The sequence below is a fragment of the Elaeis guineensis genome, chromosome 1 (genome assembly GCF_000442705.2).
Source record: "Elaeis guineensis isolate ETL-2024a chromosome 1, EG11, whole genome shotgun sequence".
Classification (NCBI taxonomy): Eukaryota; Viridiplantae; Streptophyta; class Magnoliopsida; order Arecales; family Arecaceae; genus Elaeis; species Elaeis guineensis.
In genome coordinates, this window is record NC_025993.2 from 120,580,906 (window position 1) to 120,608,819 (window position 27,914).

At 39.0% G+C, this 27,914-nt stretch overlaps 1 protein-coding gene across 3 annotated transcripts; it reads right to left on the minus strand.

Moving 5' to 3' along the window:
* Nucleotides 1-1,166: 1,166 nt before the first annotated feature.
* LOC105038889 (cysteine-rich receptor-like protein kinase 6) lies at nt 1,167-27,092 on the minus strand. 3 transcript variants are annotated; one of them, XM_073261455.1, is made up of 7 exons: nt 26,243-27,091; nt 3,364-3,489; nt 2,853-2,983; nt 2,459-2,669; nt 1,959-2,196; nt 1,727-1,877; nt 1,167-1,651 (listed from the first exon to the last, which is right to left on the minus strand). In XM_073261455.1, exons 1-7 carry the CDS (start codon nt 27,039-27,041, stop codon nt 1,340-1,342), a joined length of 1,968 nt encoding a protein of 655 aa, XP_073117556.1. In that variant the 5' UTR covers nt 27,042-27,091; the 3' UTR covers nt 1,167-1,339. The 3 variants fall into 3 exon arrangements, with proteins under 3 accessions (XP_073117556.1, XP_019703804.1, XP_073117562.1); XM_019848245.3 differs by having other exon boundaries at nt 2,853-2,986; XM_073261461.1 differs by having other exon boundaries at nt 1,427-1,651; nt 1,727-1,860; nt 2,853-2,986; nt 26,243-27,092.
* Nucleotides 27,093-27,914: the final 822 nt, after the last annotated feature.

A 27,914-nucleotide genomic window follows, 5' to 3' on the forward strand; every position in this document is an offset into this window, starting at 1 on the left:
TGGGTCTTCATTAATCTTGGAATAATAAATTTATGACTAGCCTTCATGTGGAAATCTGCTGGAACCGATTAGGGAGTGGGAAGATGGTGGATGCCAGAGTAGGCACGCTTAATGTAACCTCATATTGTTTTATCACATTTGCAAAGATTTTTCTAGGTGGGATATGGTTGGATGACAAATTTTGAGATGCAGGAACTACCCACATATTGAGGAAGCTGGAAGAACCTTACCGATTGACCATTGAAATGAGGTAGAGAACCGCGAATTCACTTTTGCATGTAGCTAGCAGCTTCGGTCTATCCCAGCTAAGCATACTGGGTCTTACATTGGTCCGAGGAGGTTGCACGGAGTAACGCTTGGCATACCAACAAATATGGCGCAAGCGGATGAGCTTCACACAAGAGAATCATCCAATGATGGGGTGAAATCTTAAGGAGTCCCCACAAATTTAATGATGAAAAAAATTGATTAGACTACAAAGCTAGATTGTAGGGTAGACCAATATGATTAAATGCATACTTATGATATTGATTTTTCTTTTTCTAATTTTTAAGAATATTTATGATGCTTATTTTTTTTTGAGAGGAACTCAACTTCATTTTGGTACCTCTTTTATTGGTGCAAATGAAGTGACAAATTTTAGAAAATGATCCGACTATTGTTATTTGTATTAAAGCAATCACTATGGAACAGAAGATTCATCCATATCATCGTACCATGCCTACTAATTTGTCTAGAATGCACGATGGTTTGTTGCAATCTTTTTTGACATTTTATTTGATGCAAATATGGTTGTAAATTAAAGAAAAGGCTTCCTAGTGCGTGCATGAGGCTTCCACCATTGTGGGGTTTGGAAAGGGTTAGATTTATGCATCTGGAGAGGCCATTTCCGAATTTCAAACTCATGATTTCCAAATCATAATAGAGCAAACTTACCATCGTGCCGAGACCCACGCTAAAATATTGTTTTAACGTGCAAAATCTAATTTAAGCAGAAAACTTCCTAGTTTGTTATTTATTCTCGCTCTCTGCTTATTGTATTGATGATCGTGTACTCCTGTTCTTCGAAACTTTTGCTTGAAGTTAGCTTTTTCCCATCCTCCATATCATTTCCTTTTATCACACTTCAATTCTAAATTGATAAGTAAACATTGACAAAGAGGAAATTAGGCAATAAAGCTTATCAGAATATGGAAAGATATTAGACATACATATTGGTTTTCCAATGTTTCAAAGGAATACAGGTGTTGCATCCATGGCACGAAGTCCTTAAGCTCTTAGAAGGACTTCAAAGATATTAGTTATCTTTGCCAACAACCTTCTCCTTATTCTCCTATGTTTATCTAGGTTCAAGTTCTGTATTTGACACCTCATTTAGTGTCACCGGTATCAACCTATCATTTGAATGAGCACATGAACCCATGACATTCCGTCGAATATAAAATGCTGGTCTGGAAGGAGGTTGGATAGAAACAGGATCGCTGTACAGCATCATAACGACCGTTGACATGTTGGGTCTATCTGAGGGATTCTCTTGAACACACAACAGTCCAATCTGAAAGCATCTTAACACTTCAGTTTTTGGGCAATGGTTGCCCAAACATGGGTCCAGCATCTCCAAAACTGTTCCTTCGTTCCATTGCTCCCATATCTGCATGAAACAAATCTATCAGGTTAATAATCCAAAATAGACCTGTGCTATGTATATTATAACTTAAAAACTCACATAGCCCAGAAGAGATTTGCCACTTTCTGAATTTGAGAAGCCACCATTCTTCCTGCCTGTCATAATCTCTAAAACCAGCATGCCGTAGCTGTATACATCTGACTTGACAGAAAGTTGCCCATGCATAACATACTCTGGTGCCATATAACCACTGGAATGAAAATGAGTAAATTATCGAAGATACTCTATGATCTAACGTTGGAATGTGTTGATTATTAGTATTTCTACTTACAATGTTCCGACAACTCGGGTTGTGATGCTCTGACTTTGGTCTCCACCAAAAAGCCTAGCCAAACCAAAATCAGATATCTTAGGGTTCATGTCTGCATCTAGTAATATGTTGCTGGCTTTTAAATCCCGGTGTATAATTTTTAGTGGAGAGTCTTCATGTAGGTATTGGAGGCCTCTAGCAATTCCGCGGATGATCTTGTGCCTTCTTTCCCAATGTAGCTGTTCACGTTTTACAGGATCTATTCCACCAAAACATATAGTAGTTAGTGGAGAACTATTTTGCTTAAAGTTTAGGATACTCCTAAAGATGATCAGATACATTGCTTCTACTAACAGAGAGAGGGTTAAGTTGGAAATTCGAGTTTTGCATTTGATAGGAAATCAAGGAGAAACAACATATGAACAAAACCAAAGATCATCAGACAAATTATAAGCTGAAAGTATTATGGTCATCACACAAGTTGTGAAAGGATGAGTAAGATTACATGGAGCGAGACATACCAAATAGAATGGTATCCAGACTTCTGTTAGGCACATATTCATAGACTAGCAACTTCTCTTGTTCTTCCAAGCAAACACCCAGAAGCCTTACAAGATTTTTGTGCTGGAGCTTAGCAACTAAAACAAGTTCATTTTTTAGCTCAGCTAGTCCTTGCCTCGAAGTTGTTGATAACCTCTTCGCTGCAAATTCTTGCCTATTGGGTAGTTTTCCCTATGAATATAGTAACAAGGTTAGCAGGAAATACAGCCAGAAGAAAATGAATATATTAATGGAACTGATTTGGATCAAGAAAAATAAAGACTGCATATATTAAATCTTTAGTTTGAAGTTGTTTTATCAAGATTAGACTGGAAAAAAAGGGCATGATTTTAACATGAGAGATTGCAATGATACCTTGTAAACTGCACCAAAACCACCTACTCCAAGTTTGTTTTCTTCGGAGAAGTTGGCAGTCGCAGCTCTCAGCATAGATAGATCAAGTAATAGTGACTCAGTGTGTGTGATCTCCTCCAGGTTGTCCCCATCTACTGAAAGCAAAGAATGTTAAAACCATGTTACATAGGTTTTCCTACAAAATGAAATAAGTACTGGAATGGTTTCTACATAATTATTTCACTCAAGCACATTGTTGAGTATTTTGGATGAGGGCATGATAAATAGGTTATTACACCTGCAGTGGACTAATGTGCTGGTGGACCAGGTTAGAGAGGCCCTTTTAGGCCTATGAAGAGGATCAAACAGTGTATCGCTTATTGCTTGACTACAATAAACTGTGTTTATACCTTACAGCTCAGGTAAGATTTCATCACATGGCCCTCTTTAAACAATTGGTCTCACACTCTCAATGAAGCTCTCTAACAAAAACTCCCGGGAAAGAAACCAAATTTTGCAGTGCATTACTTACAGAGTAAATTTTCTGCCGACTTCCTCCTTGTCCAGAAGCAAATGCAGGTAATGGAGATTAGCAAGGATGATGACACTAGAGGTATGGAAATTTTAAGAACCATTCCTGTTACATTCTTCTTGTTTCCTGCATAAATGACTGAATTTCATTAGTATTTCTATCTCAACCTGACACTTCCATGATATCAGAACACGGATCCATTTGTCAACAGATATCTATTGTATCAGTGCATTTTTTGTCGAGCTATGAATCCTCGTGACACAAAATGGAAATTGAAACTAGAGGGAAAACTTTCATTAATTTTTACTTTATAAACCATATGGTTCTAGTTGGAAAGACTTACTGATTGAAGCTCGGTAGGCATATAGATTAGGTGTGAAACAGGAAAAAAGAAATTCCAAAAAAAAGGTTGCGATGTAAGAAGAATACAAGTGCAATTATCAAGCCTCTTTGGTCAACCATAGGCACTCCTATCACTGTTGTTAATACTTAATTCGGTGCAATAATGACAGGGGTGAGAACTATGCCTTCGATCAAATGCTGATAAACTATTGGAAGCTGCCTATCCTTCAATTCTCCAGAGAAAACAGAGATGGCTAGTTTGGTCGCTTTGTGGAGAGTACGACCTTTATGTAACAATATTTTTGGTGCGGCTTTTTTATCTCTGTATTTAGCATTGGTGGAATAGCATAGGCGTTGAAAGGGTTGTCCATGTAAGGTTGTTATCTTTATTTTCTGCACTGCCGCCGGTAAGAAAAAGGAGTTGTTTGTTGTCGATTAGAGTTCCCGAACAGCATCTACTTCACACATCAGTCCTTCGTATCAAATGAGAATTTCTTTAACAAATGTATGTCTGATTGTTATTCTTTGAAATTAAGGCTTATCATGGACTGACTAGATATTCTCAAACAAGGGCAATATTTTGGGTATGCAACAACTTCTTAAGTTTGAAAGCAATGAATTTTTCCCTCTTATGAGGGAATGGGTTTCACGGTAAAGAAGGATTCCCTTTCCTTCGTGCATGTCCACTAGTGGATCATCTACCGGTGGCTTCGAGATCTATATAGATAGATGCTTTGAGATCTGTGCAATGGGTGATCCAATGGTAGATTCGTGCAAAAGGGATCCTTCTTTCAGCATGAAAGATGCAAACCATGTCCCCCTTCTGATGGACATCGATTGTATTTTTTGCCCGAAAGGGATCTAGGAGGATTCTCAAACTTGAAGTGGACCATTTTGGCCACTATAAATACATCTACATGAAGTCTAGGAGCAAGATTTATCATATCAGGAAGCTGAATCATATGCCAAATTTCAGCAGGCCATAACTTGATTATACAATGCCAATTAAGATAATATTTTTTTTATGAAATTGAGTATTTTTTCGAGATCTACAATTTTGGACTAACCTCCTAAGGGGTTGAATCAGGCTAAAATTTCATTATTTTAGGCTCGAAATGGGTTGGTCAAATTAAAATTTTTCATTTTGGAAAAAAACTTTGACCGGATGCTTTTCCAATTCATGAAGAATTAGGTGAAGCAATAGAAAGCAAAGTTAATATAGAAGTTGAGATTTACCTCCTATAGAATTTTAGTATTTTTCTTGATTTTTTATATTACTCATGATTTTTTTAGAGTTCTATTCCTATTCGTATTAGGAAGAGGAATCCAACCAAAATTGTTCAAGGATAGAGGTCTTTTAAGAAACTAGAAAAAGAAATCCAATCTGAATAGTGCAAGGATGGACGTCACTTATATAAATAGTTGCTATATACCTCAATTTATGTATGCAGAGAATTAATGGATAGGTTAAGAAAAATCTTTTTTCTCTCTGATTAGATTAAGTTGGGATCGGAGCATTAGTCCTCTACATCTATGGGGACTGTTGGGGGTGATTTCGTACTGGTAGAAGATGTGAGATATATGAAGACACAAAGGTACCCTAAGCTCGGTTAACTACTTTTAAGTCACTTACTTCAGCAACTCCAACCCTTACTTGGCTACCGATCCGATCTTCGACCAATCTTAGATTTTCCTTGTCAGATCGGATCTGATCTGAAAATTTTGCATCTCTTTCGAAATTCAAACGACTACGACATGATAGCCAACGACAAATAGATAAGGAAGAAGATAACAACTATATCTCTCTAGATAAATCAAGGCTAATCGTCTGATTCTCCTTTTTCTTCACGATTTTTCAGTCTCTGTCTATAAATAAAAGTGCATAGGAGACCCCCAAAGTATAAAAAAATCTTTCTTCCAACACGCTCACTCTTTCCCTCTCTTGTCCAAAATTCTACCTTAAGTATCAAAGGATTTCCTGTCGGAGCCACATTTGGTTGGAGACTTTTCTTGCAGATCTTACCGTCATCGACCTGTCGTCGCTACCCAACTCCAGTCAATCCGATCTCGAGACAGAATTCTGCCGCAACAGAATAGCGCTAGAGGAAAGACTCAGACCCTTTTATGGAAAGGAACAAGTATTCAATGGAAGGAGTTTCATTGTATTATTCCAACATTGACTGAATCCGATCATCCGTAGAATGGCCAAATATAAATCAGGACCGACCATAAGCAGATCAGCCAATGTTGATCAAATTTGACTACCTTCAAATCGACCATATGCTCATCAGATCAGATCAGTTAACAATCCCTCCAGAAATATTCTAGTCAGGCTCAAAACTGGGGGGCTCCAGATGGGGAAGGAGATAGCAACTTTTAAATAAAGAAGATTACGGGTATCTCTCAATTTTTGAATTATTTTTGTTTATTTATCTACATTCAAAATTTAAATTTAAATTTTAGGTGAAATCTAAATAAGGAAACAAGGATATTCCCAAAGAACGGGCTCGGGACGGAGAGACGTCAATAACTCAAAAATCTTTATGCTAAAAGGCTCTTTGACCCTCATTTATTATTTCATTCCAGTTCCTTCTTGCAGGATTGCGGGTCTTTGAACATGAGAACCGAGGTCAACGGTGCGCCGAGCTGAGGCAAAGAACGCTCAAATCGAAGTGAAGATTGTACAGAGCCGATCTTATGAAGGCTGAAGTTAATATTTGTGTGGCGAGGCCGAGTCCTCAAAGACCTCTACTTTAATCATGAGGGAAAATCCTTCCTTTCTTCTGCCACCAAACTCAAAAGCTAGGATCACTTCGGCTGGAACCGAGCCTAGGCACCCAACTCCGCCATGAGGACCTCATCTTCTTCCCCCAGAAAGATCGGAACCTCCTTGGTTGGATCCACGGTAAGATCGACCTCCAATCTTCTATTATGGTTCTACTGAGGAGTAAAAGTCCAAGCAACAGCAGTCGATAGACCCACCCAGCAACTTTGAGGGCTTCGTCCAAATCCTCGTTTCATCCTCCCCCTCTGTCGGCCTGATGGACAATCAGATGGCGATCCGGGAGGCAGCCACTTCAAGCTCTGAAGCATGGGCGCCTCATCTTCCAGATCTCTCACCATAGGTCCTAGTAGCTCGACTGCCGCGAGGTCACCGATCTCACCATCTCCAAGTTCAAGGAGGTCTTCTCCACCTTCAACTACCCTGGCTATGCCCGCTTCTGTCGTAGTGTCTCCAACGACAAGCAGAGATCGTCCCATCTCCTCCCTTCGGTCGTCCCCTCTACTGCCATCTCCGCCGCCACCCCTCTCATCCTCATGCAAAAAGAAGTATCATAAGCATGCCCACTCTGAGCTTGTCTTCGACAAGTATGCCATCTCCGGCGGTCACTACCACTGCTCCAAGAGAAGGGGGAGAAACCCAAACAACGGCAGCAGCAGTCGATCTCCATCCTGATGGGGGAAGGGTCCCACCGCCTCCGCCGGCCGCTGCAATGGCAAACATGCAGGAGACGATGGTGCACACGTCAGTGTCGGGAGAGAAGACGGGCGTGTCCCTGTTGGGGGTGCGGAGATCGGAAGTCAACCATGAAGGAAACCCAAAGCCACCCACAGGAGCCTCCGAAGCTGCCTACTCGCCGACGTCATCGATCTCGCCCAGGTTCAAGGCCGCCAACGTTGCTGCGCCCAGCGACGTCACCGATCTCACCCAGGTTCAGGGTCTGCGAAGCCGCCGCAGCCACTGATGTCGTCGATCTCGTCCCGATCCTGGCCAATCTGAAATCAGATTTAGGCCAGATCCGAAGGTAGATTTAGATCAATCCGAAGTCAGATCCAGATTTAATTTGAAGTTAGATCTAGACCAATCTAAAACTAAAATGAAGGTCGGTCTGAAATCAAAAATTAAACCAATTCAAAACAAAGATTAAGGCAATACTGAAGTAAAAATAAGGCCAAATTGAGGTAAAACTCAAATCCAGGCCTAGGCAAATAATAAAAAGGAGTCAAGTAGAACCCAAAGGCTCTCAAATAGAACTCTAACTTTCATGGTAGGAGGCCCTCAAGTCCCTTCTACTATTCTACTTTTTTCTTGCAGAACAATAGGTCCTTGAGCACCTAAGTTGAAATTAGGCGACAGTGAAGATCAAGCCCAAAGATGAGGTAGAGACCAACCTGAGCTGTGATAATCCGGCCCAATTGGGCCCAAAACCAGCCCACAAAGCCCACCATAAAAAAAAAAAAAAAAAAAAACAGAACAGAAACAGGGAGGAAGACTCCCAATCGGAGTCTTCCTCTTCCCTGATTCCGATCAAAAATCGGAGTCCTAGGGCCATTAAAAGATCTTAGGACGAGCTCTATAAGAACCCCCTCCTCTCCCCTAAGTGTTGATCCATCAGCCACCGACGATCGCCGGAGTTTTTCTCTGATTTTTTCGATTGGAAGCCGCGACTCCTCGACCTGTGCTCGCCGCGATTTCACGCCGGTGGGGGTCACCGGAGGTTGTGGTAAGGTCTCCTTCCTCTTCCTCTCTTCTCTTCCTTCTTTTCAGTGCCTGTGGGCACGATTGTCGGCGACGGATGTCGCCGGATCTTGTTGGAAAAGAGAACACTGTTCGGCCTCTTCTTTCTCCGATTTTCCGGCACCGACGGCCACTACCGACCGCCGGTACGAGCCCCTCCAAACTCGGGGGGAAGACCGCCCTTGCGGCCGGCCACCGCCGGGCAAGGCATGGTCGTGAACGGCCGGTTTAAGGAACGGAGACCTCTAGGTCCCCTGTTCCAGCCAAAGAAGGCCACGGGGGGAAAAAGAAAAAGAAAAGAAAAGAAAAAAGAAAAAGAAAAGAAAAGGAAAAGAAAAAAAAAAGAAAAAGAAAAAGAAAAGAAAAGAAAATAAAAAAAGAAAAATAAAAAAAAATCCTCTCTCCCCTCTTTCTCCCTCTTTCTCTCTCTTCTCTCTCTTTCTCTCTCTAATCTCTCTCTAAAAAGAAAAGAAAAAGAAAAAGAAAAAAAAAAGAAAAAGAAAAGAGATATATATATATATATAATAATTATAATAATAATAAAAAAAATATATATATATATATATGTGAGAGAAAGTTTCTCTCATCTCTCTCTTAAGTCTTTCTCTCTCTAAAATTGAACTTTCTCTCTCTACCTTCTCTCTAAATTTTCTCTCTCTAAATTTTCTCTCTATTTTCTCTCTCTAGACCTTTCGCTCTCATTATGAATTTTGTCTCTCTAGGGTCATTCTTTCTCTCTGATTGTATCACAGACCCTAGGATAAACTTGAGATGAAAATATGATGATCTGAAACTGCTCCGAAATTCGTGCAGTAGATCGGATCCCGATTCGATACTTATTCAAAATTGATAACATCAATCAGGGTAAATCCATATTTAGTCACTCTAATATAACCTCTGATGATCTCAACCATGATTGCCACTTTTGAAGGATACGAAAATTCTCTTCACTTTCTCTCTCTACTTTCTCTCTCATGACCGACTTTCTCTCTCTAAAAAAGGTCTATGAATCCTGTATCGAGTCATGCCTTCATCTTTTAGAAGCTTATATTGACTCTAACAAGATGATCTGAAGTTGCTTTGATATCCGTGCTGTATGTCAACCTCATCTCATCGTATCAAAGATCTTTCAAATTTATTATTAAAGAACCCTATTGATTGATCTTGACTTTAATTCAATCTGTGCCTCATGATTTCTTGATCAAGTCACTTGAAACTGACTCTCAGATAAAAGATCCTAAATTGCCCTGGTATCTGGATGGTCCGACACATCCGGTCAACGATCCTCTTTCCTTATGATTTAATCTTGTTATATTTATGGAATAGAATTTAATAATGATTTGATATTTTAAATAGGATTAGCTGATTCTTCTAACGAAGTCTGAAGATCTAAGATGAACGAGGTAAGTAGATTTTATGCTCCTTATTTATTTTTAAATGATCATGCTTTTATGTAAAGAATTGCTATTGATGAAATCATAATTTTCATAAAATAAAGATCGGCATATGTGATATGAAAAAGCATGTTTTATTGTAAGTATTGATTTCATGAATATGTCTTATGAAAATAGCATGATTATGAAGCATGAATTTCATTATTTTTCTATTTATGTATATGTATGCTTTAAGAAAAAGATATAATGATTTCAAAGGCTCTCAGATGGCTATGAATGAATCCCTTCGGGAAGGTCGACATCCGGAGCTAGCATCCACACGAAACATGACCCTGCCAGCGGATATAAAGTTGGCACATGAATTAAGAACTCTGTCGATTAAGAAACATGGCCCTGTCACGGGTATAATAGTGACCTTAGCACGAATATCTGTGAGCAATATTTTGAAACATGACATGAATGCATGATGAAAATGATTTACGATTCATGATTGTGAAATATACATGATTTATACATGCATGATGAATTTATAACTTATTTTGTTATATGCTCTATGAAATGCTTTATTTTGTATTACCTGTTATTTTCTAAATATTACATTATCATAAAAAATTTATGTTTGATCCGATAAGGAAGTGTAAGTTCTACTTACTGGGTTAGTGTAGCTCATATTCTTTTTGTTTTCTTTTTATTTGAACAGAGAAATAAGGTTAGGACCGGCAAAAGGAATCCAAGCTTGAAGATCGATATAGCAAGTTTGAAAATTTGGCAGTAGAAGTTTAATTTATTTTATAATCATGGATTTGTAGTTATTTATGAATGTTGAGATTCGGGTTAGTACTTGCTTTTGGATTTAGATGCTCTGAACCAATATTGGTTCGATTATTTGATGAATAATAGAATTGAATCTTTTTATTTGATGGATTTTAGATGATTATGATGGATTGGCTTCGTGTTATCGTGGGCTCCATCCCTCGGTAGCATGGTCGTGTTATGTCCCAGATTTGGGGCGTGACATTTTATGGTATCAGAGCTTAGGTTATAATCTTTGGGGATTATGATATAAATAATATAAATGATTAGGATATGATAGATTAATATCAGAGCTTAGGTTTAAGATCACTGAGATTATAAAGTGGTATCAAAACTTTATGTATGATCAATAGGATGTGACCGAGTGGAGTATAATGGATAAAATCAGAGCTTAAGATTATGATCATTAAGGACGTGACAGAATGATATAAAGTTTAGGTTATGATCACTAGAGAATATGACTTAAGTGGTATTTGAGCTTAAGATTATCATTATTCGAGATTGTGACTTTAATGATATTTGAACTTGAGGCTAAGATCATGAGGAACATGAGAGATATAAAAGAAATGATTCAATAATTTGATTTTAAATCAATAGGTATTATGATGAAATTTATGTATAAATGGCATATGATGTCTATAATAAAATTGACGAGTTATATCTTAGATTTCAATTAGCAAGGTTGACCTGAGTACGAGAAGTGCTGACCCTAGAATGAAGTGGGAGGTACTGATATATTATGTTAGGTATATTTGATGATATTGAAATTCTAAATCTATATGGATAAAGAACATGATAACTTTGCTGATTTTGATTTCTTTGCAAAGAAAAGTTTGTTTGGAAGTTGTCTAAATGATTTGTAAAGTAAATTGAAGGTTAACTCAAATTAATTCTAGATATATTGGATTCTCAAGGAGTAGTGAAACTTATGTAATAAGTTCAAACATAGAAGGTGGATGAAGATTTAATTTTGATGTACTATGCCTAAGAGATAGTAATGACAAGAAAATCTTAAATTTTACCCTTAATTGTTGGATCTATCTCTGATTGATTTAATATACAAAGATATTTTTTATTTTTGATAGACTTAGATAATTTGGTAAGTTGAGATCAGAGTGCGCAGTAAAAGCGTGGTGGTCTGAATTGATTAGAAATATTAATCCTTTAAATCTAAAGATATTATGAAATACGTTAGTTGTAAATAAGAAAAAATTTTACTGATAATAAATGGATGCTAGAGAGAAAATCTATCTGATCAAGGAGAGACTCAAAGCAGTATAGGATAGATAGAAGAGTTGGGCAGATAGAAAAAGAAGAGAATTAGAATTTTATTTTGATGATTATATTTTTCTAAAAATATCACCTACAAAAAGTGTCATAAGGTTTGGGAGACATGGCAAGCTGAGTCCGCGATATAATGGATCTTTTAAAATTTTAAATCAAGTAGGAGATGTTGCTTACGAACTAGCCTTACCACCAGATTTATCCAAAGTGCACAATGTCTTTCATATTTCACCATTAAAAAAATTTGTACCTGATCCAAATAATGTGATAAAGTATGAGCCATTGCAAGTTCATGAAGATCTAACCTATGAAGAATTTTTTCTCTGAATTATTAATCGAAAAGAGCAAGTTCTAAGACGGCGCATCATTCCATATGTGAAAATTCACTGAAGTAATCATGAAAAGAGAGAGACCACATGGGAGCTTGAAGATGATATAAAGACGAGATATCCATACTATTTGAAAATGAAGGCATGTTAAATTTCGAGGATGAAATTTTTTTTAAGGGGGGTAGAATGTGATAATCCGGTCCAATTGGATCCAAAACCAGCCCACAAAGCCCACCAGAAAAAAAAAAAAAATAGAACAGAAACAGGGAGGAAGACTCCCGATCGGAGTCTTCCTCTTCCCCGATTCCGATCAAGAATCGGAGTCCTAGGGCCATTAAAAGACCCTAGGACGATCTCTATAAGAACCCCCTCCTCTCCCCTAAGTGTAGATCCATCAGCCACCGACGATCGTCGGAGTTTTTCTTCAATTTTTTCGATTGGAAGCCGCGACTCCTCGACCTGTGCTCGCCGCGATTTCACGCCGGTGGGGGTCACCGGAGGTTGTGGTAAGGTCTCCTTCCTCTTCCTCTCTTCTCTCCCTTCTTTCCAGTGCCTGTGGGCACAATTGCCGGCGACGGGTGTCGCCGGATCTTGTTGGAAAAGAGAACACTGTCCGGCCTCTTCTTTCTCCGATTTTCCGACACCGACGGCCACCACCGACCGTCGGTACGAGCCCCTCCGAACTCGAGGGAAGACCGCCCTTGCCGTCGGCCACCGTCGGGCAAGGCGTGGCCGTGAACGACCGATTTAAGGAACGGGGACCTCTAGGTCCCCTGTTCCGGCCAAAGAAGGCCACGGGGGAAAAAGAAAAAGAAAAGAAAAGGAAAAAGAAAAAGAAAAGAAAAGGAAAAGAAAAAGAAAAAGAAAAAGGAAAAAGAAATAGAAAAGAAAAGAAAATATAAAATAGAAAAAAAAAAATAGAAAAAAAAATCCTCTCTCCCCTCTTTCTCCCTCTTTCTCTCTCTTCTCTCTCTTTCTCTCTCTAATCTCTCTCTAAAAAGAAAAGAAAAAGAAAAAGAAAAGAGATATATATATAATAATTATAATAATAATAATAATAATATATATATATATGTGAGAGAAAGTTTCTCTCATCTCTCTCTTAAGTCTTTCTCTCTCTAGAATTAGACTTTCTCTCTCTACCTTCTCTCTATATTTTCTCTCTCTAAATTTTCTCTCTATTTTTTCTCTCTAGACCTTTCGCTCTCATTATGAATTTTGTCTCTCTAGGATCATTCTTTCTCTCTGATTGCATCACAGACCCTAGGATAAACTTGAGATGAAAATATGATGATCTGAGACTGCTCCGAAATTCGTGCAGTAGATCGGATCTCGATCCAATCCTTATTCAAAATTGATAACATCAATCAGGGTAAATCCATATTTAGTCACTCTGATATAACCTCTGATGATCTCAACCATGATTGCCACTTTTGAAGGATACGAAAATTCTCTCCACTTTCTCTCTCTACTTTTTCTCTCATGATCGACTTTCTCTCTCTAAAAAAGGTCTATGAATCCTGTATCGAGTCATGCCTTCATCTTTTAGAAGCTTATATTAACTCTAACAAGATGATCTGAAGTTACTTTGATATCCATGCTGTATGTCAACCTCATCTGATCGTATCAAAGATCTTTCAAATTTATTATTAAAGAACCCTATTGATTGATCTTGACTTTAATTCAATCTGTGCCTCATGATTTCTTGATCAAGTCACTTGAATCTGACTCTCAGATAAAAGATCCTAAATTGCCCTGGTATCTGGATGGTCCGACATATCCGGTCAACGATCCTCTTTCCTTATGATTTAATCTTGTTATATTTATGGAATAAAATTTAATAATGATTTGATATTTTAAATAGGATTAGCTGATTCTTCTAACGAAGTCTGAAGATCTAAGATGAACGAGGTAAGTGAATTTTATGCTCCTTATTTATTTTTAAATGATCATGCTTTTATGTAAAGAATTGCTATTGATGAAATCATAATTTTTCATAAAATAAAGATCGGCATATGTGATATGAAAAAGCATGTTTTATTGTGAGCATTGATTTCATGAATATGTCTTATGAAAATAGCATGATTATGAAGCATGAATTTCATTATTTTTTCATTTATGTATATGTATGCTTTAAGAAAAAGATATAATGATTTCAAAGGCTCTCAGATGGCTATGAATGAATCCTTTCAGGAAGGTCGACATCCGGAGCTAGCATCCACATGAAACATGGTTCTGCTAGCGGGTATAAAGTTGGCACATGAATTAAGAACTCTGTCGATTAAGAAATATGGCTCTGTCACGGGTATAATAGTGACCTTAGCACGAATATCTGTGAGCAATATTTTGAAATATGACATGAATACATGATGAAAATGATTTACGATTCATGATTGTGCAATATACATGATTTATACATGCATGATGAATTTATAACTTATTTTGTTATATGCTCTATGAAATACTTTATTTTGTATTACCTGTTATTTTCTAAATATTGTATTATCATGAAAAATTTATGTTTGATCCGATAAGGAAGCGTAAGTTCTACTTACTGGGCTAGTGTAGCTCATATTCTTTTTGTTTTCTTTTTGTTTGAACAGAGAAATAAGGTTAGGATCGGCAAAAAGAATCTAAGCTTGAAGATCGACATAGCAAGCTTGAAAATTTGGCAGCAGAAGTTTAATTTATTTTATAATCATGGATTTGTAGTTATTTATGAATGTTGAGATTCGGGTTAGTACTTGCTTTTGGATTTAGATACTCTGAACCAATATTGGTTTGATTATTTGATGAATAATAGAATTGAATCTTTTTATTTGATGGATTTTAGATGATTATGATGGATTGGCTTCGTGTTATCGTGGGCTCCATCCCTCGGTAGCATGGCCGTGTTATATCCCGGATTTGGGGCGTGACATGAGCAAACCAAGATTGGGCTATCAAGTAAAAAGCCAATAGCTAAAATGAAGGATCAAGTAAAGCTCAATACCAAGGCGAAGACCAAGATCGATCTGAGAAGGTCGAGCTCCCAATGCAGATCCCCCAAAAATCAACTTTTGAAGGTCAACCACCCATAGCCAAGCTCACAAAAGTCAAAATAAAGTGATTTAAGAATGCCAACTAATGAAGGCCGACTAGAAGCAAATCGACTAAAATGGGATAACACAAGTCTAATCATCTGATATTTTCTTTACTTCAAATCTCAATTTAACTTAAAAATCAAAAAGTCTAACCAGAGCTGATCTGATGAATTCTCTCATCCTTTGTGTGTAGATCCGTAACTCAACGGTCCAATAATACTCGTCGCCCATAGTCTGAAGACATTAGCAACTAAGAAACAAGAGCTAACCTACGAGGATCCTCGAAGGCCATTCACTTTTCAGTGAGCCAATGGCCTATGAAGACCTTAGTTGTACAAAAAGTGGGGGCTAACCTATAAGGATCCCCAATGTTCACTGATCCAAACAATATGGGCAGATGACCTCGATGACTAAGCGGGAGATAACTTATAAGGATTCTCAAAGGCCACTTACTTTTCAGCGAGCCAACAGCCTATAAAGACTTTAGTCATGTTGAGAAAAATACCTCAAGATTCGATCCACAATAAATCTAGGATAAAGTCCAGGACGATGAACGAAATCCAACGAAATCAAGAACAATTCAAAATGGAGTTCAAATGGAGAAGATACGCATCAGAGAAGGTCGAAAGCAGTTGGTACAGCCCACGGGCCATTAGAGGAGCCCACGAGCTAAAGCAAGTCGGTGGCGGCACAGGCCAGGCCCCGCAACGCGTTGGTGCATGGGCTAGCAGTGCGCTGGGTCGACCCAGATAGGTGCGAGTGCGTACGTGTGGGCCACATGGGTGCCCAGGCTTGCCTGGGTATCGCGGTCCACTATGGACCGCACGAGATATCACGGCTCACAGGACCATGCTTGGATCGGAGGCATGATCTGATGGTTGATGTCGCAGTTGATAGAGATTAAACGATCCAGATCGAATTCGGGCATGATTTGGATACAATTTGTATGATCGGATGGCTCTGGTTTGAGTCGATCACGATCGGATGGTCAGAATTGATTTTGAATTTAATTTGGACTCGATCTCCTAATGAAATACTATTTTCAAATTTTTGGAGGCTATATAACTCTGATTGACGAGCCGTTTATTGCATCAGATAGTTGGTGACATCCTATTCATGTAGAGAGGCTTCTTGAGAGGTTTCAGAGTGCTTTTATAAAGATTTTAGAATTTTTTGTTGAGAGACTCTTGTACAAGAGTTGAGTGGTGAGTTCCTCTTGTATTCTTTGATGTTGTTTCTCTTGTAGTGAAGCTTGCACGTCCCATAATGTTAGGCTTGAGGCCAATCCATATATTTTAATTATGTTTGTTTGTTATTTTTTCTTCTTTTTCTCATGTGGTATCAACATCCACTTTCTGAACATTGCTGTGATCTTAGGTGGGTGATCCGTGTTCCACAATTGAGGGATTTACCCCAACAAGTGGTATCAGAGTCTGGTCATCGTGGACAAGTGGTATCAGGCAGTTCAGACAGAGGTGGTGTTGATCAAGATAGAAGATGAAGAAGACAAGCACAATCAAGGTGAAGATCAATAGGTTTGATGGAAAGAGCAATTTCTCCTTATGACAAGCGAGGGGAAAGGATGTCCTCATCCAACACGGATTGATCGACGCTCTCTTGAATGAGAAGAAGCCGACCACCATGGAGGAGAAGACCTATGAGCGGCTATAGATGCAGACGGTGAGTACCATCTGCATGTACTTGACGGATAAGGTGGTGATTCATGTACTTGATGAGAGTTTTCTAACGATATTGTGGTCGAAGCTCGAAGAGTTGTACATGGTGAAGTCTCTCACTAATGCTCTTTTCTTATGGAAGCAGTTCTACCAACTATAGATGGATGAAGGTCAGAGCGTACAGGAGCATCTCAGCCACTTTCAAAAAATTTTCATCAATCTTCTCAGTGTAGGTGAGAAGGTTGAGGAGAAAATCAGGATGTTGGTCTTGCTAGCATCGCTTCTCCCTTCGTATGTGTCCTTGGTGACTGCTCTTTTAGTGAGAAAGAGCACCATCAAGATGGACGAGGTCACCATGGTAATTCTCTAAAATGAGATTCTCAAGCGAGAGAATCAAGCTTCGATCTCAGATGGCGGCAGCTGAACTTTGGTGATTTCTAGAGGAGCAAGTGGCAGAAGATAGAGCGGTAGAGGATCACGAGGAGGATGATTCAGGTCTAAGATGAGAGATCTTAATAAGATCAGATGCTATCGGTGTGATGAGTTGGGGTATCATATTAGAGATTGCCTTCAACCTAGAGATCGAACTAGGACTACTGGAGCGACAATCAGTAGCGAGTCAGACGATGATGTCCTATTTTTATCTGATGAGCTATGTACTTCTTTTCAGTAGTGAATTTTAGATTCTGCATGCACCTATCATGTATATTATAGAAAGGAGCTGTTTGACTCTCTGGAGAGCAATGAGGGCACTGTTCATCTGCCGGATGGATTGAGCTGCGCGATCAGGGGCACCGGGATGGTCAGCTGGAGGATACATGATGGTACAGTTAGGATATTAGATGAAGTCTGATACATATCCAATTTTAGATGAAATCTTATCTTACTAAGCAGACTGGATTCAAACGGCTACAAGTGGGTAGCTGGTGATGAAATCCTAAAGGTCATGCATGGCGATAATATGATATTGGAAGGAAAAAAAATCAAAAGAAGACATTACTATCTAGCAGAGAGCCCAATGCAAGTTGGAGCTTCAGGAGTTAGGAGAATCCCAGTGCGAGGTGGAGCTCCAGGTGGAGATGGATCGGGCATGAGATGAGAGACTTGAGAAGACGAGAGACGACATCGCAGAGTGAAGTTTCTATTGTCGAATGAAACTTATCCGAGCAGATCTTTGATCAGAGTGGACACAGTCTATGACGAAGGTGGGATCGAGCAGTTTAGCTCAACTTCCATATTTTTTATCTATGAGATAGCAGGTATGGCTTAAAATATGGAGGTGAGACAGATCACAAGCTCTTAGAAATAGATGGAGGCTGAACATCGAGTCGAGGTAGAGATTGATGAGAAAAATATTTTAAGATTCGATCCATAATAAGTCTAGAATAATATTCAAGATGACGAATTGAATCAAACAAGTCCAAGAACAATCCAAATGGAGTTCTTCTTAATTCACCATGATCTCTAGCCACCATCATTTTCATAGTAGCAAGATACGGTCACTATCATTTTTTTTGTAGCAAGATGCAGCCACCATCATTTTCATAGTGGCAAGATACAGCCACCATCATTTTCATGATAGTCAAATTCTGTTATTTCTTTTCATTTACTGAATTTATCTTATGTTCCCTCTCTTATCTATATAAAGGGAGGTGACCTATGTATTCAATTCAGATTTCAATGAATGAAAATGAGTATTGCTGAATTCTCTTATCTAATCTCTGTGTGTTAGTGGCGAGTTATAAATCCTAAAACTTATCACTCACATTCTTCTTTTCTTGAGTGTGACATTCTATTCCTTTGTGATCTGATTGTGGCAATTTTTTTATCAATCAAATTTCAAAGATTTCTTTTTTTTTGTGCTCCAACCTTTGTTCTTACCTACACAAAATAGTTATTCATGCCTGGGCACATCAGTTTGGCATCACAGTCTGAGGGAGTGTTTGACATCCAAATCATGTTTGGAGGAGACAAGGCCCCTGTTATTCCTAGAGGCATGAGTCTGGAACAAGCTCAGATTATAGGGCTCCAGTGGTGTCAAGAAGAGATGATGGAGCAACTCAATCACCTAACACAAGTGTTTGAGCGGTTGGCAACACTTCCCTCACCACCACAGCAGCATGGCCATCCAGCACCACGATGAGTTGATCACGATGATGAAGAGTATGATGAACTCAGAGATGATGATGGTGTGGAGGAACATCCATGGCAAAGGCGGCGCAAAGGAGTTCGGGAGACAATATTAAGATGAAGATCCCATCCTTTAAAGGAACCAGTTCATCCGAAGAATATCTGGAATGGGTGCAACATGTGGAGTAGATTTTTGAATGTCAAGACTATTCTGAGGTAAAAAAATATAAACTTACTGCCCTTGAATTCATTGATTATGCTAATCTTTGGTGGGAGAATATGAAAGCTCAGCGTAGGAGGGATGGAGAAGAGGAGATCCGGAGCTGGAGGCTTATGAAGCGGATCATGGAGAAGCGATTTGTCCCTCAATATTATAAGCAGGAGCTGTACATCAAGTTACAAAGCTTGAGATAAGGGAGGATGTGTGTTGAGGATTATGTTAAAGAATTTGAGATGCTGATGATGAGATGCGATTTGCGAGAACCTCAAGAACAGACCATTGCAAGGTTCTTAGGAGGCTTAAACAAGGAGATTGCTGATACGGTGGAGTTGCAATCTTATATGTTCCTTGATGATGTGATCAAACTTGCTGTTAAGGTGAAGAGACAACGCAAGCGTGGTGCAAGTAAGTTGAGTAAGACTACCAACTCGTCTTCCTTATCACCATTGTCCGTCCCTAAGGCAGTTCCAAAACAAGTAAAAAAAGGTGATTCTAGCAAGCAAGTCATAGATGCTGTCAAAAAAAAAGAGAAGATGAAAAATTCACAACCTCCCAAGCGAAGCCGAGATATCAAGTGTTTCAAGTATCTTGGTTATGGTCATATAGCCTTTGAATATCCAAACAAGAAGGTGATATTCATTCGGGAGTCACAAGAGGAAATTGAAAGTGAAGATGAGGCTATTTTGGAAGAGATAGAAGAAGATTATGTGGAGTTTGCAGATGAAGGAGAGTTGTTGGTTATTCACCGTAACCTGAACCTACAAGCCAAAGTGGATGATCAGCAGTGCGAAAATATCTTCCATACCAGGTGCACCATCCATGATAAGGTATGTGGTGTTATCATTGATGGGGGTAGCTGTACTAATGTGGCTTCCACTACTTTGGTGAAAAAACTTAATCTGGTGACTATTAAACATCTCCGTCCCTATAGATTGCAATGGCTTACTGACGATGGTGATGTGAAGATTATAAAACAGGTTGTAGTACCTTTCTCTATTGATAAGTTCTACAAAGATGAGGTTGTTTGTGATATGGTTCTTATGAAAGTCAGTCATTTTCTTTTGAGAAGGCCTTGGCAGTACGATTGGAGGGCTATTCATAACGGTTTCAAAAATACCTATTCATTTGTCAAGAATAGGAAGAACATAGTGTTGGCACCACTTAGCCCGCAACAGGTCCAGAAGGATCAGCTTGTGATTGAAAAGGGCAAGAGAGAGAACTTGTTTGCCAACGAGGAGGAAGTGAAGAGAGTTTTGACTAACCATAAAATTATTTTTGTTCTTGCAGCCAAGCAGGTTCTAGGTGAAGAAGTCTCCCTTCCACCATAAATGAAGGAGATTTTGGAGGAATTTACAGATGTGTTCTCGAAAGAGTTACTAAAAGGATTGCCACCAATCAGAGAGATCAAGCATCAGATTGATCTCATTCTAGGGTTTGCCCTACCAAATAGACCAGCCTATAGATGCAATCTCGAGGAGGCCAAGGAGTTGCAACGGCAAGTTGCGGATCTTTTGGAGAAGGGTTATATGAGGGAGTCTATGAGCCTATGTTCAGTACCAGTTCTGTTGATGTCGAAGAAAGATGGATCTATGCAGATGTGCGTGGATAGTAGGACGATAAATAAGATCATAATAAAATATCGCTATCCAATCCCGCGACTGAACGATATGCTTGATGAGTTACATGGAGCTAAGGTCTTCTAAAAAATAGACCTTAGGAGTAGATACCATCAGATTCGCATGAAAGAAGGTGATGAATGGAAGACCGCATTCAAGATCAAGTTCGGATTGTACGAGTGGACAATCATGTCATTTGGCTTGTCCAACGCACCTAGCACATTCTTGAGATTAATGAATCTTGTGCTGCGTAAGTTTATTGGTGATTTTGTAGTTGTGTATTTTGATGATATTCTGATTTTTAGCAGGAATCAGGAAGAGCATATGGAGCACCTCAGGGGTATTTTTGAGGTTCTGTGACAAGAGAAACTATATGGCAACCTCAAAAAGTGTCATTTTTGTCAGGATCGCATAGTCTTTCTTGACTATGTTGTGTCACAATATGGAGTGAAAGTTGATGAGGAAAAGATGAAAGCGATCAAGGAGTGGCCTATTCCTACCAATGTATCTGAAGTGAAGAGTTTTCATGGCCTAGCATTCTTTTATCGGAGGTTTGTGAAGAACTTCAGTACTATTCTTGCTCCTATCACTGAATGCATAAAGAAAGGAAAAGAATTCAAATGGACTGAAGCAGCCCAAAGGAGCTTCGAGTTGATCAAGGAGAAGTTGAGTTCAGCACCCATTCTAGCTCTATCCGACTTTTGCAAGACTTTTGAGATAGAATGTGATGCCTCTGGTGTGGGCATTGGAGCTGTTCTAATGCAAGAAGGGCATCCCATAGCATATTTCAGTGAGAAGCTGAATGGTGCAAGCTTGAGCTACTCTATCTATGACAAGGAGTTCTACACTCTGATTCGGGCTTTGGAGACTTGGCAATATTATTTATTACCAAAAGAGTTCGTCATCCATACTGATCATGAGTCTTTGAAGTACTTGAAAGGACAAAGCAAGCTGAATCGTAGACATGCCAAGTGGATGAAATTCTTGGAAACCTTTCCTTATGTGATCAAATACAAAAAAGAGAATGTCAATATCATGGCTGATGCACTTTTCAGGAGGTATACTTTGATTTCATTGCTTAATGCTAAACTAATGAGATTTGAGTTGATTATAGATCGACACAAGGACGATCCAAATTTTGTAAATATTTATGAAGAGTGCGAGAAAGGAGCTGTAAACGACTATTACAGGCATGACGGATACTTATTTAAGTCAAGTCGGCTGTGCATTCCTAACAATTTCATTCGAGAGCTTTTGGTGAGAGAAGCTCATGATGGCGGATTGGCGGGTCATTTTGGAGAGAAGAAAATATTGGAGATGGTGAAAGAGCAATTTTATTAGCCAGCTATGATTCATAATGTGCATCACGTCATTGAAAGGTGCGACACCTGTAAGAAGGCGAAGAGCAAAGAGACTTCACAAGGGTTGTATATGCCGCTACCTGTATCAGATCAACCATGGGTAGATTTGAGTATGGATTTTGTGCTTGGACTACCAAGAACACAAAGGGGGAAGGATTCGATTTTGATGATTATGGATCGATTCTCAAAAATATCTCATTTCGTGCCATGCAACAGAACCGATGATGCTTCATATATTGCAGAATTATTTTTCAAGGAGATAGTACGTCTGCATGGTGTACCAAAGAGCATTGTGTTTGATCGAGATGTCAAATTCTTGAGTTACTTTTGGAAGACCTTATGGAAGAAGCTTGGTACTAGATTGCTCTTCAGCATGACTTGCCACCCGCAAACTGATGGTCAAATCGAAGTGATAAATTGTACCCTCTCTTTTTTGCTTCACACTATTGTTAACAAGAATATGAAGAATTGGGATGAGTGTTTGGCTTATGTTGAGTTTGCTTACAATCGTAGTATTCATAGCACTACTAAAATTCTCCTTTTGAAGTAGTTTATGAGTTTAATCCTATCACCTCACTTGATTTGGCATCACTTTCAATCAGTGAAAGGATTTGTACGGATGGGAAGAAGAAAGCTGAGTTGGTTAAGTCCATGCATAAGTGCATCAAGGAGTAGATTGAGAGGAAGAATGCGGCTTATGAAAAGGCAGCCAACAGAGGAAGAAAATAAGTTCGCTTTGCTCCAGGTGATCTTGTTTGGATACATCTTCTCAAGGAACGATTTTCAAGTCAAAAAAAATCTAAGCTCATGCCGCGTGCTGATGGTCCATTCCGAGTTGTTAAGAAAGTGAATAACAATGCTTACAAGATTGAATTACCTGGTAACTACAATGTGTCTGCTACATTCAATGTTCGAGATCTTTCTCTTTACTTGGAGAATAGTTTGGATGATAGGGAGGATTTGGATTTGAGGGCAAATCCTACTCAACAAGGAGGAAATGATGTGCACCATCATGAAAAAAGAGATGATCACATGCCATATACAGATCCAAGAGTCAAATTGATGATTTTGCTCACGTGCGTAGAAGCATGATGTAGTGCGAATTAGATTTGGCAGAAATTTGAAAGAAATTATTGCTTGGAAAAGGGCCGAGTTTAGAAGCTTGTTTTGTTCTTCCTAATTCACCATGATCTCCAGCCACCATCATTTTCATAGTAGCTAGAGCAGCCAAGATTATTTTATTCTTCCTAATTCATCATGATCTCCAGCCACCATTATTTTCATAGTAGCAAGATGCAGTCAAAGTTGTTTTGTTCTTCCTAATTCTCCATGATCTCCAGCCACCATCATTTTCATAGTAGCAAGATACGGCCACTATCATTTTCTTTGTAGCAAGATGCAGCCACCATCATTTTTAGAGTGGCAAGATATAGCCACCATCATTTTCATGATAGTCAAACTCTATTATTTTCTTCCATTTACTGAATTTATCTTATGTTCCCTCTATTATCTATATAAAGGGAGGCGACCTATGTATTCAATTCAGATTTCAATGAATGAAAATGAGTATTGCTGAATTCTCTTATCTAACCTCTGTGTGTTAATGGCGAGTTATAAACCCTAGAACTTATCACTCACATTCTTCTTTTCTTGAGTGTGGTGTTCTACCTCTTTGTGATCTGATTGTGGTAATTTTCTTATCAATCAAATTTTAAAGATTTTTTTTTTCTTGTACTTCAATCTTTGTTTTTACCTATACAAGATAGTTATTCAGTCCTGGACACATCAGGAGGAAGGGGAGGATGGGAGAGGGGCCACTAGTAAGAAATATGGTGGAGAAGGAGGATAAGAAGGAGAAGAGGATGGAGAGGAAGAACATGGGGAAGACAAGAAAGGATGAAGATGGAGGAGGCCGCTATAGAGGAGGATCGTTCATAGACTGCTTGGAGGAGGAGGATGAGGAGGAGAAGTAGATGGGAAGGAGAAAGAGGATGAGGAGGAAGAGAAGGATAGGAGAGGGGCCACCAGCAAGGAATGTGGTGGAGGAGGATGAGGAAGAGAAGAGGATGAAGAGGAAAAAAATGGAGAAGGCAAGAAAGGATGAAGGTGGAGGAGGTCGCCACGGAGAAAGATGGTTTATAGACAGTTTGGAGGAGGAGGAGGAGGATGAGGAGGAGAAGTAGATGGGAAGGAAAAGAGATGGAGGAATAGGTGGAGTAAGTGGAGGAGGACATGGAGGAATGGATGGAGGAGGAGAGAGGAAGAGGGAGAAAGAGGAAGAAGGGGAGAAAGAGAAATGAATGAGGAGCAAGGAAAGGAGAAAAGAGAGGAAGAAAGAGGAGAGAGAAGGAGGGATGCTAGTGATGGAGGAGAGGATCAATGAGAGAGGAGGGATGAAGGAGGAAGGAGAAGATAAAGATAAAAATATTTTTATCATTTTATAAAATTTTATTAATAAAAATAGACAGCTGGATCACATTTGAATATATCGATAACTAGAATGGTAAGTTCGATACTTTTTAAAGTATAGAAGATGTAAGTGAAATTAAGCTAAGATTGAGGAATTATTTTTATAATTTTTCTTCATTTTTCTAGGGTAACCAGAACTACACGAAAAGAGAAAAAACTGTGGGAAAGGAAAATCCAAGTTAAGTTTGCTCTTTTGGTGTGATCCTGTGTTATTGAAGTTATATCGGACTAGAGAACAAATACCTTTCTAAGAGGGGAAATGAATTCAGCAGCCTAGTGTCAACAAATATTATTTTCTGTCACTCCTGACTAATCTACTCTTGTAAGAGCTCAGCTAAAATTAGTTATACCACAAGATGTATTGAGCCTGGATGCGTCAACCAAACTTTTGAGAAGAACTGCACATATAGACGGAACGTAGACTTGTTGTTTTCTTTTGCAGGCCTCCTAGGAAAGTCATGAGAGGGGCAGGAGTGTTCTTGGAATTTTCCAATAGAAAGAAATATGCATGACTGGTTGCTGTTGGCTCTCCAAGAGGTAAAAATTGGTGGCTGGTTGTAAGGTCAACTGTAACGCCACGTGGTTCTATGGTCTATATTATTTTCTCATTGAACGGAAAAAGTATAAAACTTGTAGCACTTTTAGGATAGTTATATGATAAATAACTCGGAGAATCACAAGCTTGAAACTGAAAAAAAAAAATAAAGAAGAGAAATTGAGTGAAGAAAATTATCATAAACATATGTTAAAAGGAAATATGTCTAAGAACCTTATGATTAGGCAACAAGGGGGGCACAAGGTAACATATTTACCAATTAATAAGCATTAAGAATTAAGGTATCATGTAGCATCGTCTTCATTTTTTTTTCTAATTTACAATTTTCTAAAACACTGTAACTCAGTTTCCATTTTCTTTCTTTAAACTAAAAGTCTAAATTCTATTTGGTAGTCTCTTGGACTGTGTTTGGTCGTTGCCGTGATGGCGGTGGTGATGGTTGGCAGTGATAATGACAACAGAGAAGGTAGTGATCGTCATGGATGATCTAGCTTTTAAAAACTTTAGAAACTGGACTTTTCAGCTCTCATAATTTCTAAAAGTTAGAATAATTTCTGAAAAAAATAAAAAATTGAAATGAGATTGCGATCAAACTTTTTGGTTTTTTTTTTTTTTTTTTTAAAAGAAAAGTGGGAGCTAGAAGGTGACACCAAAGAGGCTAATATATTTCAATTTTGCTAACTCAAAAAAACAATTCCAAGTATATGGCTATGCAAAGAAGGAAACCAGGAGGGCAAAATTTTTTATTGATCAGTATATGCTTCCTTTATGTTAGTGTCTCTAATTAAGGATAATCTGATAAGTCACGCTGTTTCATTGTTTACTTCTCACAAATTTATTTAACGAGAAAATATAAATTTCATTCCCTCAATCAGATAATGTAAATTTTTATCTGCATAAAGAATTTAGCAAGACTGCATAAATTGATAGGATATTAAAGCGCTTTGCACAGGATTGATCTATCCAAATATAATATCATGTAGTTTTCTTTGAGAGAATATAATTTTTAACCTTTTTTGTGCATCAAACTGGTATCATCAGAACTAGCTCTCCTGATTCTAGCAAGGAATGATCTTACTTCTCTTACCTTTCTCTCCAGCTGGGTTTGCAGGTGTTGGCGAACCAAGCGTTCGCGTGGGTGCCCCGTAGTAGAACTTGTAGACCTCGTATCTAAAATTGCACTGCACTCGTGACACCCTGCCCCCCCTCGCCCAGCCAAACCAGTCCGGTATCCTCCCGATTATCTCCTGAAGGCACTGCTGGCACGGGCCTGCCCCCAGGTCTGGTATGCACTGCACCAGGGCGTATATCTTCGGAAAATCTGTCGCGAAGTTGACCTCCCCGGTGGCGAACTTCTTCGTCGTGTTGTAAGCGGCCCACTTGGCTATATTACTCAGAAGCTCGTTCACTAGCTTCTCGAACAAGGGACCGTCCGTCGTTATCTCGTTGGTGTTCCAGATGAGGTATTCCAGCGACTCCTCTGTTGTCGAGAGGGAAGGCTGGTTGGAGTAGCGGAGGAGGCAGTGGTCGTACCAGATAACAGCTTCGATCTTATTCGGGCAGAGGCGAACGATGTCATAGGAGGCTGTGATGAGGCAGGAAAGGCACAGGGAGGTGTTGACGTCGCCACGGCAGAGGGCGAGGCCGTAGGCCTCGTTGGGCTTCTGGCTGATGCCGAAGTTGGAGAAGCCACCGGTGAAGGAGGCGTTGGAGGTGAGAGTGGGGAGGAGGATGTCGAGGTTGATCTCGTAGTTACTGTTGGCTGTGTAGTTGTTGTTGCCGCAAACGAAGTAAAGGGGGTCGCCGGCGGCGATGGGAGGGGAGTGAAGGAGGACGAAGAGAAGGCATAGCAGGAAGAATGAGGATGAGGGGAGAGAAAGAAACATTGGTGGTGGTATGTTGCTGTACACTGATTTATTTTTTTTTTTCTCTCCTGTTTTAAGGATATGGCGCTAGGTTGAAGACTTGGGTACCGGATGGTGGCAGTCTACGAAGCTAACCGTGGAAGAAGTTACGTGTTGGACAGAAATCTAGGGGCAATGACGGCGACACTGAACACGTAAGGATTGTGTATTAAATTGTGTCGGGTAATTGTTTCTCAAAATTATTCAAAAAAAAAAAAAAAAAGCTTATGGACATAAATTTTAAGTCCCCAAATTTTTACCTTCCAAATTTATCGCTACCATTACAGCTCATCCAATTTGATAATTAATATGACGTCTGAGGTAGTTCTTATAAATATTGAGTAGCTGAATTTTTTTAGAAAAAAAAAACTTTGTGAGGATCCATTGGCATCATTTTAATTTGTATAATAATTAGCAAAATTATCACTTATAGATTATTAGGGAAGATAGAAATTGTATAAACTTCTGCAATTTCTTGCATTTATTTTCACTTTTTATTAGAGCAATAAATCTTTACTTTCAATAGTGCTAAACGTGTTTCAAACAATTTGATATTTGTTAAGTATAGTTCTATTTTTTCTTGCAATTTTGAAAACAAACATAGAAAATAAAGTATCTTCAAACAAGGCCTAGATGATTTTCTTATAACCATATATTTCTTAAACATTTATTGTACTTTCCATCAACTACAATTTCTAGCACCACACACCATGCATCATTGATGATCTTCACTATCACCGGCCATTAGTAATAATATCCTTCACTGCGCTTTATGAACAATGCTTTCCAACGTCATCCAGTACCATTGGCTATCACCGTCAACAGTCTTCCACAGATGATCTCCATTGCTGCTCA